This window comes from Spermophilus citellus, assembly GCF_964194105.1.
Source record: "Spermophilus citellus genome assembly, chromosome: X".
In the NCBI taxonomy this organism is placed as follows: domain Eukaryota; kingdom Metazoa; phylum Chordata; class Mammalia; order Rodentia; family Sciuridae; genus Spermophilus; species Spermophilus citellus.
Genome location: NC_138190.1, coordinates 41,624,659 through 41,637,715, shown reverse-complemented (window position 1 = coordinate 41,637,715; position 13,057 = coordinate 41,624,659). Strand labels below are relative to the sequence as shown.

The window sequence follows — 13,057 nt, the reverse complement described above, 5'->3', positions numbered from 1 at the left end:
ATGAGTGGTGAGTTCCAACCAATGGGCCCACCCAGCCACCAGAGCACCACCTGGACATGTGCAAAGACATACATGCACACATGGAAAAACAAAGGATTTGCAGAGAGAGGGGGAAGAGAGAGAGAGAGAGAAAGGGAAAGGGAAAGAGAGAAAGAGAGAGAGGAAGAACAGGAGAAGAGAAGAGAGAGGGAGAGAGAGGGGTTCCTACAGCAACACAGAAATATTTCACATAATCATTGTAACAGGCAAGTGGACAAGACCCTGGGACCTAATTCTCATTTTAAGAAGCCTACTAGAATGGATCTCCTGCAGTTTCAAGCTATACTTGGCAGGGTTTGAAGGAGAAACACAGCCAGGCCTGGCTGCCCTGCCCCATCCCTTCATCTCCCTAGAGTGTCATTCATTCATACCTCAGCTTCTCCAGTTTCTCTGCTAGTCAGAGGAAACCATTCCCAGACTCCATGAAGAGGTGAACTTCCTTGAATCCTGTATAGATCCCAGGCCATTCATGAAGCAATTATCCCAATAAATACTGTAGTTGCTCAAAATGTACAAAGAGAAGGAGAACTGAACAAGACAACTCGGAACAAGAATCTTTGGCTAATGAGAAAATGTAAACCTCTAAGGAGACCTGATTAAGTCCAGGAAAAATGTGTAAGTGTAAAGAATTAGAGGGTCTTTCTTGGTGGTGCTCATGTTTGTTCTGAAATAATTTAGTCCAGCCTGTATTGAGGTTTTGAGAGTTTTTGTAGAGTCCTAAGTAGTGTGAGTTCTCCTTCCAACTTTCAAGAGCTACAGCTGAGATCTTGATGGTGTTGGAGGATCGTCACTTTTTGTTTCATCTTCACGATATCTGCGACGCCACAAATTACCTTCAGAGAAAAAATAAGTATAGAAATTATGAGGTTGGTACTTTGCCAGATGCCCAAAATGTATGAATCCCCCAAAGAAAAGAGACTGTTATGAGACAGACTGGTTTGCTTCTGTTGTAGCAACTATCTCTGAACCATCAGAGAAAACCAGCAGAGACCATATGAGCCAAACATAAATGGAATGCACCTATGAAACCACTCCACGACTAGACTCCATCAGAGTCTTCAGAAATACTTTTAAATGCCATGGTCTTCTAACTGGCAGATTCTTAGGGAATCAGACCAGTTAGACCACACCTGAGAAAATACAGCTTAATCCAAGAAAATATCTCTTGGCATCTGTGCAAACTCTCAGATCCTCAAAGAAACAAAACAAACTGCTTCCCTCTAATCATGTTTTTCAATGTGTGCTATTGCTATAGCTCTCAAGTGCAGGTTATTTAGGCCCCAAATTTAGGAGAGACTGTGGATATCATTGAATTGACACAAGTGATAACTCTAAGAGAACCTTGAGTCTCAATGACATCTCAACAATGCTTAGGACCAATCATGAAGAAGGATGGGATAGAACCAATATTCAAAGCATGAAATTTATAGAAATTTTTCATTTCCAGAAACTTTTACCATAACAGGAGAAATACGTGTTTAGATAGGTCATAAAACCTGTTCTTGACTCTTAGGAATGGGTCAAGCAGAAAAAGCATCTACCTGATTGTATTTTTCTTTTGATCTATATATATCATAGAGGCTACTCAGCAACACTCCTTCTCAGATTCTTCCCTTTCCAGTGCCCATATCATTTTCTAACCCACACCATGTCCAAAAGTCTGCTTGGCATTATATAAAGTTGGCTCCAAGCTGGCTCCATCATCACTATGCCTGTGAATTTGAATGGGGGTTTCCAGTCTCTGGGAGGTACCCAGGCAACTAGGGAAGTCTTTGTGTTCTTTATACATGTAGAAGAGACTTACCAATAAAACCATAAAATCTTTGGCCTGATTTAGGCTTGTCTTCCTCTTCTAGCTTCTTCTTCCCCAATTTGGGGAACTTAATTTTCAACCTGAGGCTTCTACTATCAGTATCTGAAGATTTTTCCTAGAAAACCATAGCAAGAAGAATATCAAAATATTAGTCACCTAACATTCAGAAATAATTCCTAGGGGCCTGGCAATGTGATAAACAAGAATGGCTACAGAAAGCAGGCTTTTCTATTCTCTATCCCCAAGTATGAGAGACAAGCTCGGTTACATGCTCTAGGAAAAGAACTGATCTTTACAAAAAGCCAAGTGTCTTGCTAGATACTTCAGTAAATGTTCTCATGTCAATCACCCAACCTGGCAAAGGTTGCTTATATTTATATTAGAAATGAGGAAGCAGAGTCTCAGAGAAGTCACTTGAGTTCATGTTGCTAGAGATTGGAAGGGTGAGGTTGCTAGGGCCACTGTTAGCTCATGTAGCTCCTCTGCATGTATTAGGAAAAAAAGGTACTCCTTCCTTCAGACATGAAGTCGATGAGTGCCCACTCACTCCTTGACCACGTACCTTCCTATAGGGAAGATCATGCCTCCCAGACCACCTGCTTGCCTGCCTGGAATATAGAGTGGTCTCTAAACAAAGCTCTTAGTTATGTGGGTTCTCTGCTGTGCAGATCCTATACACTCTAATTCCTGCTCAGCCCCCTAGTCTCTTGCTCCTTTTACTACTGGTCTTAGTAAAACATCATTCCAAGGTTAACTTTTTCCCCCTGAGGTTAACTTTGTTGCCAGAAAATCATCCAAACACATCTCAAGAAGCTTTGGGATTACCTTCCTTTGGGGACTATTTGTGTCTTCAATCCCCTCCACTAGGAGCAGAGTTTCACCTGGCCTCTTCTTCTTCCTCTTTGGCTCATACTTACCCTCTCTCCTGTAATACTGCTCCTGGTTATACACACCAGCCTTCAGAATTATCTTTCAGGCTGGGTGCAGTGGCACACATCTGTAATCTCAGCAGCTCAGGAGGCTGAGGCAGGAGGATCAAAGTTCAAAGCCAGCCTCAGCAATGGTGAGGCACTAAGCAACTCAGTGAGACCCTGCCTCTAAATAAAATACAAAATAGGGCTGGGGATATGGCTCAGTGGTTGAGTGCCCCTGAGTTCAATTCCCAGTACCAAAACAAAACAAAAAAAAAAAAAACAAACAAATAATTGTCTTTCAGAAAAGAAGGATGTCCCTTCATTCAACATCTTGGGAAGCCCAATGAATAACTGTCTCTCATCCTGCTATTCCCCCCAGCAAATTGGATCTGAACCTTCTGTGGCCTAAAGGTGAGCAAGTTTGGTGTCTAGTGAATAAGAAATATCTTCCTAGCTTTCTTTCTGTCCATTCAGTTGTTCACTAGCATGCCTTTTATTCTGTGGAAATATTGTAGCTCAGAAAAGAGTTTTTGTCTCAGGCTGGGAAGACTCATATATAAACTGGAATCTCAGGGTAGGGGATGTGTTTGTCTCATTTCTCTCAATAACTACTGCATTTTCTAGATCAGAATCTTGGTGAGATAGAGCTGAACTGGGTAATAATAGAATGGGGTTTTTATGGTTTGGATGTGAAGTGTCCCCCCAAAGCTCATGTGTGAGACAATGCAAGAAGGTTCAGAGGAGAAAAGATTGGGCTATATCCTTAACCTAATCAGTGAATTACTACCCAAATGGATTAACCAAGTGGTAAATGGGGGCAGGTGGGGTGTGGCTGGAGGAAGGGGTTGATTTAGGGCATGGATTTGGGATATATATTTTGTATCTGGAGAGTGAAGTCTCTCTCTGCTTACTGATCACCATGTGAGCTGCTTCCCTCTGCCACACTCTTTCACTATGATATTCTGCCTCACTTTGAGTCCTGAGGAATGGAACTGACCTTCTATGGAGTAAGACCTCTGAAACTGTGATCCCTCAAATAAACTCTTCCTCTTTTACAGTTGTTCTGGTCAGGTCTTTTAGTCATAAAAGCAAAATAGCTGACTAAAACAGGAGTGCAATAAAAGTTTACTTCCTTTGCTGTCTTAACATTATGTTTCCTTCCCCAGAGAGCTATTGATCAAAAGCATCAGGTACAAACAGCCTTGGAAAGTTCTAGGGTCATTAGAGAAAGTTATTAAATATTTTAATACATGAATTGGAACTGGGTGCAGTGGTGCACACCTGTAATCCCAGTGACTCTGGAGGCTGAGGCAGGAGGATTGCAAGCTCAAAGCTGGCCTCAGCAACTTGGTGAGGCCCTAAACAACTTTGCAAGACCCTGTTTGAAAATTGAAAAATAAAAAAAAAGAAAAGAAAAAGGGCTGGGGATGTGACTTTGTGGTTAAGTGCTCCTGGGTTCAATCCCCAGTACAACACACACACACACACACACACACACACACACACACACACACACAAATACATAAATTTATATATACATTTCCTCCAAAATTGTACTGTGTCTCTATATACCACTCACATGCATATAATTGGTGTATGGAGACAGAAAACAGGTATACTGAATAGAGGGGCTAGGGATTCCAACAGGTTGAAATGAATGGTTCTATGGTAGGGAAGTTTTGAGGAATTTTTCATACCATAAAGAAAATAATTTACCTTGTGACAGGTGAACATCTTTGGGTCGTTCAATTGATGAGATGGGACTATTTTTCAATCTTTAGAAAGTGTTCAGAGTTGTTAAAACATGACAACATCCTTGCAACTATATTGGAACAACTGCTAATATGCTTGATTTTCTTTTAAACCATGTACCTGCTAAGGAGAGCCACTGAGAGGGCCTGCTCTCTCAGCAGCAAGAGAGGTTATATTTGGAAGATTTAACTACCAGTATGGCCTGGACACTGGCCATAGAGTAACTCCAGTATGAACTAACCATTATGATAGTTGTTGTCTGTGAACAACTGGTATGGCCATGCTGGTTCATATCAGATGAAGTTCAGCCCTGGCATAGGTAACTGAGCAGGGAGGGGGAATCTGCAGCCATGAGAACAACATAGAAAAAAAAAAACAATCTTTCTTCTTCCTGATCATCTCTTGCTATAGAGTGGCTCTTCTTTCTTGTTGTTTCCCCATGGTCACCTTACATTTCATGTTTTCTGTTTCATTCTTTCACTTATGATGAGGAAATGGGTAGGAGGAAGCTCTGTTAAAGCTGAAGCTGGACTCCTGCTGCATCAGCCACCATGTCCTGACCCACACTGGAAGGTAAAGCACCAAGGAAGAATTCCCTACCCCTTTATTGTCCATTCCCTACGTTACGTACCTCCGGAACTAGGATTGGATTCATCCAGTAGATCTCCGATAACTTTTCAAACTCCTGACTCATGACATCCAGGGCATTCTGTAGTGTGGCCTCAGCCTCAGCATTTCTTAGCTGGAGACAAGAAAAACAATGAATGACCAAAGCCTTGCAGCCTGCCTTCATAGACTCTTGCCCTCTCCTGTACTCCCAGTCCCTGCTAGTGGGGGACAACTGGGAGACAACTTTTATCTCCTTTGGATGGCAATCAGCTCTTTTCTTTCTCAACAGGAAGATCCAGGAAACAAACAAATAGTGGGGCGCTCCCTGCAGTTGGGTATGCTCAATTTGGCAAGCAAAGTCTTTTTGTCCAATATCACTCAATTCTTCCCCTACAACTTAGGGTCAAGGACAAGGGTCCTACCCTTAACCTATAGTTGCTGGAGCTTCCCAGTGTCCTCTTGAATAATAACTGCCAAATTTTGAGCACACAGTCTATGTCAGGCACTATGCATACATAATTTCATTTCACTTTCCCAATAACCTTATAATACCTTACAAGAGACCATGGTTCCAATTTCATAGTTGAGAAGGCAGACTCAAAGAAGCTTAATGCTCAGAATCACATAGCCAGACAGAACCCCCATTGGTTTAATTCAATACTCCACAACCTATACCAGAAAGGGCAGATGGGGTGCTCAGATGTTGGGGGAATCTTTATTACACACTTACTGTAATTTAAAAACTATATTGTGTATCAAGGAGAGTGGGTTAGAGAGAGACTGGCTCAGATTTTCCCTTCCTGGCAGAGGGTCTGCCTCCCCAGACTGTTGTAGCCCCTGTGCTCTTGATAATTAAGAAAAAAAGTTTCAGATGGTTTGTTCTATAGGCTCAGGAAACCAAACTTAAGTGCTAACAGTAATCCCCAACACCCCAGGATGAACTCCTTACAGTGCATGGGAGACATAAAATAAATTCTTTTGAGACCATCTACAATTCAGAAGAATCAAGTGCTAGACCAGCAACACAGGTGCGATCATTCTTGCCCCAGTAGATAATGAGCCGGGGCCACAGAAGCACGCTGATATATTCAGCTCTGACAGAGCTGTCACTTGTTCACCTAACCTGATCTCACCTCTCCTGCCCACCATGCCGTCTATTTTTTTTTTATTTTGGTACAAGGTATTGAACCCAGGGGAACTTAACAATTTAGCCACATCCCTAGCCATATCTAATTTTGAGACAGGGTCTTGCACAGCAAGAAGCCACAGATATGCCAGATTAAAAGTAGAGCTGGAAGCTGGGCCCAGTGGTGCAGGACTTTGGGAAGCGGAGGCAGGAAGATTGCAATTTCAGAGCTAGCCTCAGCAATTTAGCAAGGCCCTAAGCAAATTAATGAGACCTTGTCTCAAAATTAGATATGGCTAGGAATGTGGCTTGACACTGTTGGGAAGTGGAGGAAATTATAGTAGGTGGGGACTAACAGGAGGTCTTCTGATCATTAGGAGCATGCCCTTAAAGGGAATAGTGGCATCCGCCCTTGGAGAAGAGAGTTAGATCCCAGCCCCTCCTCTTTCTCTCTTTTTCATTCCTGGTCACAAAATATACATCTTTGTTCCCATACACTCCCTGCCATGATGTGCTATCTTGCCACAGTCCTCAAACAATGGAGCCAGCTGATCATGAAACTTCCAAAGTGTAAGCCAAAATGAACCTTTTCTCTTTATATGTTTATTATCTCAGGTTATTTGTTACAGCATCATAAAGCTGGCTAACGCAATCTCCTTGCCAACACTACACAGCTTACTGCCCTCCTTCCTCAAGGGAAGGAATAACACAAAAATGAAACAAATCTTGTCTTCATCCCACATCTATGACAGCCTTTCTGGAGATACATATTCTTTCTTGGTTAACTGCTGCTTGCTTTCTAGCCTCATTTGCATATATGTGTATGTGTGTGGGTCCTCACGAGGTCCTATGGAGTGGGAACCTTATAAGTGTTCTAGAGGCCTCCACCCCATGGTATGATATGCTCAAGTTGGGTTGTAGGCTGGTATAGACCACCTGTCAGGTCATGAACCTCCAGAAAGCCTAAGTAGCAATGAGAGGCCAGAATCTCATATTTCCTGCTGTTCAAAACAGCAAGAACACTGAGTTCTGTCTATACGTGTAAAGTACTTCTATTGCTGTTGTTTAAAGCTCAAAGAACCTATCTTGGGGATCAGATGCTGGGACAGCCTGGCCTGATTGCCTTAGCCACTCTGCCTCCTGCACAGTGTGCCAATTAGATGTGCAAATGAAAAGGGAAAGTGGTTATACTTCTTGCAATTTCAACTCAGAAGCCTTTCTTCAAATAAACCTTAATTAGATGAGAGGCAGGCAGAGCAGCTGCCTCAGGGCCTTAGCAGCTGACCTCAAGTTGGGGTGGTCATGATCGCTTGCCTCATTAGAGCACGCTCATCAAGTGTGCCCGTGGGTTTTGCGTTCTGAGAAACATGCAACTAGTCTTATAGCCCCCAAACAGAGCCTCAATCTCTTTTCTCTCTCACTACCAGCTACCATCTATTGAGCCACTATTCTGTGCCAGGCACTTGAGATAAAATAACTTGTTAGATTCTCACAATAATCTAGGGAGGTAGGGATTACACTTCATATCCTGTTGATATGGAAACAAAGACCCAGAGATGCAAAGTCACTCTACACAGGTAGTATTATGGGTTGAGTTGTGCCCCCGAACAAAGATATGTTGGAGTCTAAAGTCCCAGTACCCTAATACCCTAGATGGAGTTAGGGTGATTGCAGATGTAATTAATGGTTAGGTTGAGGTTATACTGGATAAGGTAGGCCCCATTCCATTATGAACGGGCTCCTTAGAAGGAGATGGTCACATGAAGACAGGCACACAGGGGAATTGCTATGTGAAGACAGAGATTAGAGTGATGCATCTACAAGCTGAGGAACATCAAAGATTGTCAGCAAAACACCAGAAGCTAAGAAGAGGTAAGGAAGAATTCTTCTACAGGTTTCAGGGGAGCACAGATCTACTAAAACCTTGATTTTAGACATCTGGCTTCCAGAACCAAGAGACAAGATGTTTCTGTTGTTTTAAATCACCTGGTTCTTAGTATGTTGCGACAGGCTTTGGAAATGAATAGAACTACTAAGTGGCAGATTTTGGATTTGAATCCCGAATCTCCCCAGTTTTCCCACCATTTCATATTGCCTTCCAACATGAATAAAGAAATATATAGAAACTTGAGAGACACAGAGCAGCTCAGAAGAACTCACTCTTTTCTCCTGCAGTTGTATCAGGTATGATGAGAATACCCTACTTTTGATTTACCTGGTCTGGACCCAGGAGACATTTGTCAAAGGAGAGAGAGGGAACTTCTTTCAAGGGTATGGTAGTCTCTATGGATTAACATAACCCATGAAGTAACACAAGCAATGACAATTCCGGGTGACACAGAAAAGACTGCCAGGCAAGCACCTGCTTAGAATGATCCCATCTTGCCTGTGCCCTGGAACAATGCACAGAGTCTGACCATCTTTGGATAGCATGTTTTGCCCTCCCATGCTCCAACCCTCTGCACTCACCAAGTTTTCATCCAGGAAAGCTTTGGTGTCATCGTGGAGCCCTTTAAGACTAAATATAACATCTACTGCGTCATTTCTGCTTATAGTCTATGAGAAGAAGAAAGGACAAGAAAGGAAGGGAAAGGACAAAGACAGAGGAGTTGTTGGTTAGTAAGCATGCAGCTGGCTTCTCTGGGAAGGTAGAAGTAGGCTAGAGTAGGACATGGCTGTAGGTAAAAAAAAAGTAATATTCAAAATATGGCATAACTAGTAGAGTATGGGTACTAAGCACATAGAACTGATGCCAGCTATATTGGTGTGCCCTACAAAGTGGCACAGCACAACTTGGCTTTTGGCATCATTGACTGGGTGCAGTAGTACAGGAAAATATGAAATATGCAAACCGGAGAGTAAATTTGAGGCCACTTGTCCCTAGGCTAAAACCATCGTTCTCATGGCAGGTGGAATTAGGTCCAATCATCTCTCTTCTCAAAATTCCAGGCCTTGGTCTCCAGGGCTCTTCCGGCTAAGATCTGGCCCAAAATAGTTAACCCACATTTCATCATACCCTGATTATATGGCGTTTTTTTAGCACTAAAATAACTTTTTTTTTCTGTGCTGGGATCAAACCAAAGGCCTCTTATGGTTTAGGCAAATGCTCTACCACTGAGCCACATCCTCAGCCTTGAAGTTAATTCTTAAAATTATCATTTAAATCTTCTGGAAGTGGGTAAAGCCATGGGATGGCACATTTAAAATAAATGTCTAATCTGGACATTTCCTTCAAGAAGAAAACAAAAACACCTTGGAACTTTGGTTTCACTTGCAGGTGTCCCTTTATTCAGTTATACAGGGAACCACATGGGATGAGGAAGGCCCAAGGCTAAGTTCCTCTCCATTCATTGGCCGTTTCTCCCTTGAGGTTGGTGTGGTGGATAGCCATCAGGAGAAAGGGCTAGTTCTCAGGCTGATCAAATCTGCTGTGGGATTCCCCCAGCAGCCATCTTGACCCTGTAATGAGTCAAGACGTGCCTGCCTTCCTGTCCACTCTATCCATCAGTTTCCTGCCATATAAATTTGCCCAGTTTCTTCATATCCAGCCTCTGGCTCTTCTTCCCTTTGCATCTCCTTTCCTATCTAGGTTGACCCCATTCCTTCATCTGCCCCTTTGACCTTACCTCAATGGGAGTACAAGAAGCTGCACCTGCCTCATTGCCACTGTCTTGGCCATAAAATACATCATTCAGGATGGTAGCACTGGCATTCACAGAATCCAGGAGGACAGACACGTGCTGGTGGACCTTGCTGAGGTCATTGAGTCTGTAATAAATCAAGGACAGATGGATGAGCTGGGAACTTAGGACTTCTGGCCTTGGGTGCTGATAGGTTGGGATAAGGGGAGAAATGAAAATCCTAGGTACTCGATTTGGACTTTTTATTCTCTTTTGTTATGTTTGCTCTTTTCTAGAGAGCCACTGATGCTTGGAACTGTTTCTACTCTTTTCTGCATATTCACTTTTGGCTAACCTGAATTAAGATACTAGGAATTTGAGTAGAGTGGGAGACTAAAATAAAGGAGAGTAGCTTATTCCAGAAACTCCAAGGTCCTCCTGATAATAAAGGGTGAGGATAAACATTCTTTGTATTCTTGGGTCTGGGGCAACAGGAAGACATCAAAATTCATCTCTGCCTAATGAGAAATTTCCAAGCTGGTTTATTGCTAAGCACAAAGAATATTTCCTCCATGGATTGTCAGGGAGTCAGTCAATGTTCTGAGCAACTAGGTGAGATGCTTGAGGCCAGGCTCCCCAGTAGCCATTAGACAAATTGGCTGCTTCTCTCTATCCTTTCTTGAGTCTCCCATCCTTGTATCTAGGCCAGTCCACTTACCTGCTAATGAGGTTTTCTGCAAGCCGAGCTAAGTGCTGCATCTGGGCAAACTCCTCATCAGAGAGGCTATCATGAGATTCCTGGGAGTCCAGCTGGGGTTGAGGGGCAGCTTGAATTTCACTATGCTTGCATGCCCACATTTTCATTGAATTCTCAAAGTCCTGGAGATGAAAACAGTGGCATATCCTAATGATTGCTGTAGCTAAGAGGGTACGTGACAGGTCTGTCTATGAGTCTGACATTAGCGGGTAACGTGTGGGTACAATAGGTAAATGGGGAATGAGGCTCCTCTGTGCATTCCCCAGTAAACCTGTCTATAGATCTATCTATCCTTTTATTCACCATCTCTTCTGTACTAGGCACTTTTAGTTTGGTCTTGAATCAGATATCTGCCTTCCAGAAGGTCCTATATAAGGGCATCATGACAGATAAGAGAGTAGAGTTCATTTCATGCTTTTTTTTTTCTTTGCCAAATCTAGGCAATATGTTTGTGATGGAGTTTAGAGCCAGACATACTTAATCCAATTTTCAATCATGCTTCTGTCATTTATCAGTTATGTGGCCATGAGCAATTTATTTAACCTCCTGAAATGGAAATAAGTGTATCCATCTCAGGATTGTTTGGGGGTAGCATGTGAGGCAATACATGTAAAATACCCAGCACAAAGTAGGCATCTTATAAATTAGATGTCCTATCCCCTCTATTGCTGTTTCTATGGACTGTTCGCAGGTCAGGATGGAAGACAGCCTCCTATCACTGAACAGCTAATCAATAATGACTCCTTTGTAGCTTTAGAAGATTTAGGTGAAGTGGGTGATATTTATGAATGCAGCATTTTAAGGAATCTTACATGAAGCTAAAGACCATCAATGCAGATGAAATATATTGTTGAAAGAGCAAATGTCTCTATTACCATCTAAGGCCTAACTTTGATTCTCTGTGCAATGGAGACTGGAAGGATAATTTTGTCTAAAACTACAGGAGAGAGCTCTTTGCCTTGCTTTTTTGGACAGTGGTTTGCAAGTGTCAATATATATCAGAATGTCTTCAGGAACTTGTTTATAAATGCAGGCTCCTGAGAACCACTGTTCCCCATTCTGTTCAGTGGACCTGGCATGGGTCCCAGGAGTATGCATTTATAACCAGCACCCCAGGTGACTGTGATGAAATGGCCATGCAGACCGCTCTTTGAGAAATTCTATTTGACTGGAAATTTTCAGTAGTCATGTGACAGCTATGGATGGATAAAGTAGTGTGAGAGCCCAAGATGAGCCTCTCTCCTCTTACCCGATCTCTCATCAGCATCTGGGCAGCATTCTTGTATCTAATCTTGATAATACCTGGCCTCTGGATCCAGGCCTCCCCATCCACCTGCACTGGGATACCTTCTTCACCGTCAATAGTTATCATCAACTCACGGCACTGTCAGAGAACAGGAGAGGAAATAGGGGAGAAAAATGAAGCACGTTCTATAGACCAATCTGACAATCTCACAATCATGTCCTAAATGTGTACCTAACGTAGCACTAGCAAACATATGGATTAGATCATGCCAGGGAGAAACACCCACTTCCTATGAGCTTTTTTGCCCCTTTGGTCTCTACCACCTCTATCTCCAATATCAGCCAGAACCTTGGTACCTACCAGATAACCTGTTTCCTTCACCCTGAAACTTTTATGCCTAGTTAATTCCTGGGATTACCCTCACATCCAGGATTGCAGATGGAAAATTCACCCCCTTTCTAGTACCCATCTAATCCCTGCCTACCTGGGCAATGCGATGATGATGCAGGTTGATGATACGGGACATGGCCATCTGCACAGAACCAAAGATTGCCACTACCTCCAGCTTTCCATCATCTATTGCAGGAGCATCATATTCCTAAGGAGGAAGAAATGGATTATATTTCCCACCCTTGAGAAAGTACACTTTGTGTATAACAAACAAGGGTGTTTTGAAGACTCCTGTTAACCATTTTCTAGTTCAAGAAAAGTGGAAAAACTGCATTCTTAAAAGGGGAAAGGATAAAGGGAGGAAGCCAATCTGAGTAAAAGACACTTGGGTCACAGCAATTCTTATCCACTTTTGAGATCATAACTCACAGCCAGTTTCTACCTTGTCCAATCCAACATCATAAATTCCCAAGGCCAGCTCTGGGATGGTAATTAGCCTAGCCAGGCATGGTGGTACATGCCTGTAATCCCAGCATCTGAGGCAGGAAGATAGCAGGTTTGAAGCCAGCCTCAGCAATTTAGTGAGGCTTTAAGAATCCTAGTGAGACCCTTTCACAAAGTAAAAAAAATAAATAAAAAGAGCTGGGGATGTGGCTAAGTGGTTAAGCACCCTTGGGCTCAATCCCTGCAACATAAACAAACAAACAAATAAATAAAAACCTGAGTCTACTGTGGCTGCTAATAGAAGTTTCCAGTCTATGTTCCCTCCTCACATTGTCCACTTCCTACTA

At 42.7% G+C, this 13,057-nt stretch overlaps 1 protein-coding gene across 1 annotated transcript in view; it reads right to left on the bottom strand.

The window, feature by feature from the left end:
• Positions 1 to 792: 792 nt before the first annotated feature.
• The window catches only part of DGKK (diacylglycerol kinase kappa), a gene marked incomplete at both ends in the record, with an annotated part of 129,827 nt that continues 117,562 nt past the window's right edge, over positions 793 to 13,057 (bottom strand). Inside the window, 8 exons of the mRNA XM_081277903.1 lie at positions 793 to 872; positions 1,844 to 1,967; positions 5,150 to 5,260; positions 8,723 to 8,809; positions 9,880 to 10,021; positions 10,592 to 10,752; positions 11,880 to 12,014; positions 12,361 to 12,474. Of these exons, the coding sequence (XP_081134029.1) occupies positions 793 to 872; positions 1,844 to 1,967; positions 5,150 to 5,260; positions 8,723 to 8,809; positions 9,880 to 10,021; positions 10,592 to 10,752; positions 11,880 to 12,014; positions 12,361 to 12,474 (954 nt within the window). The remainder of the gene's footprint in view (positions 873 to 1,843; positions 1,968 to 5,149; positions 5,261 to 8,722; positions 8,810 to 9,879; positions 10,022 to 10,591; positions 10,753 to 11,879; positions 12,015 to 12,360; positions 12,475 to 13,057) is intronic.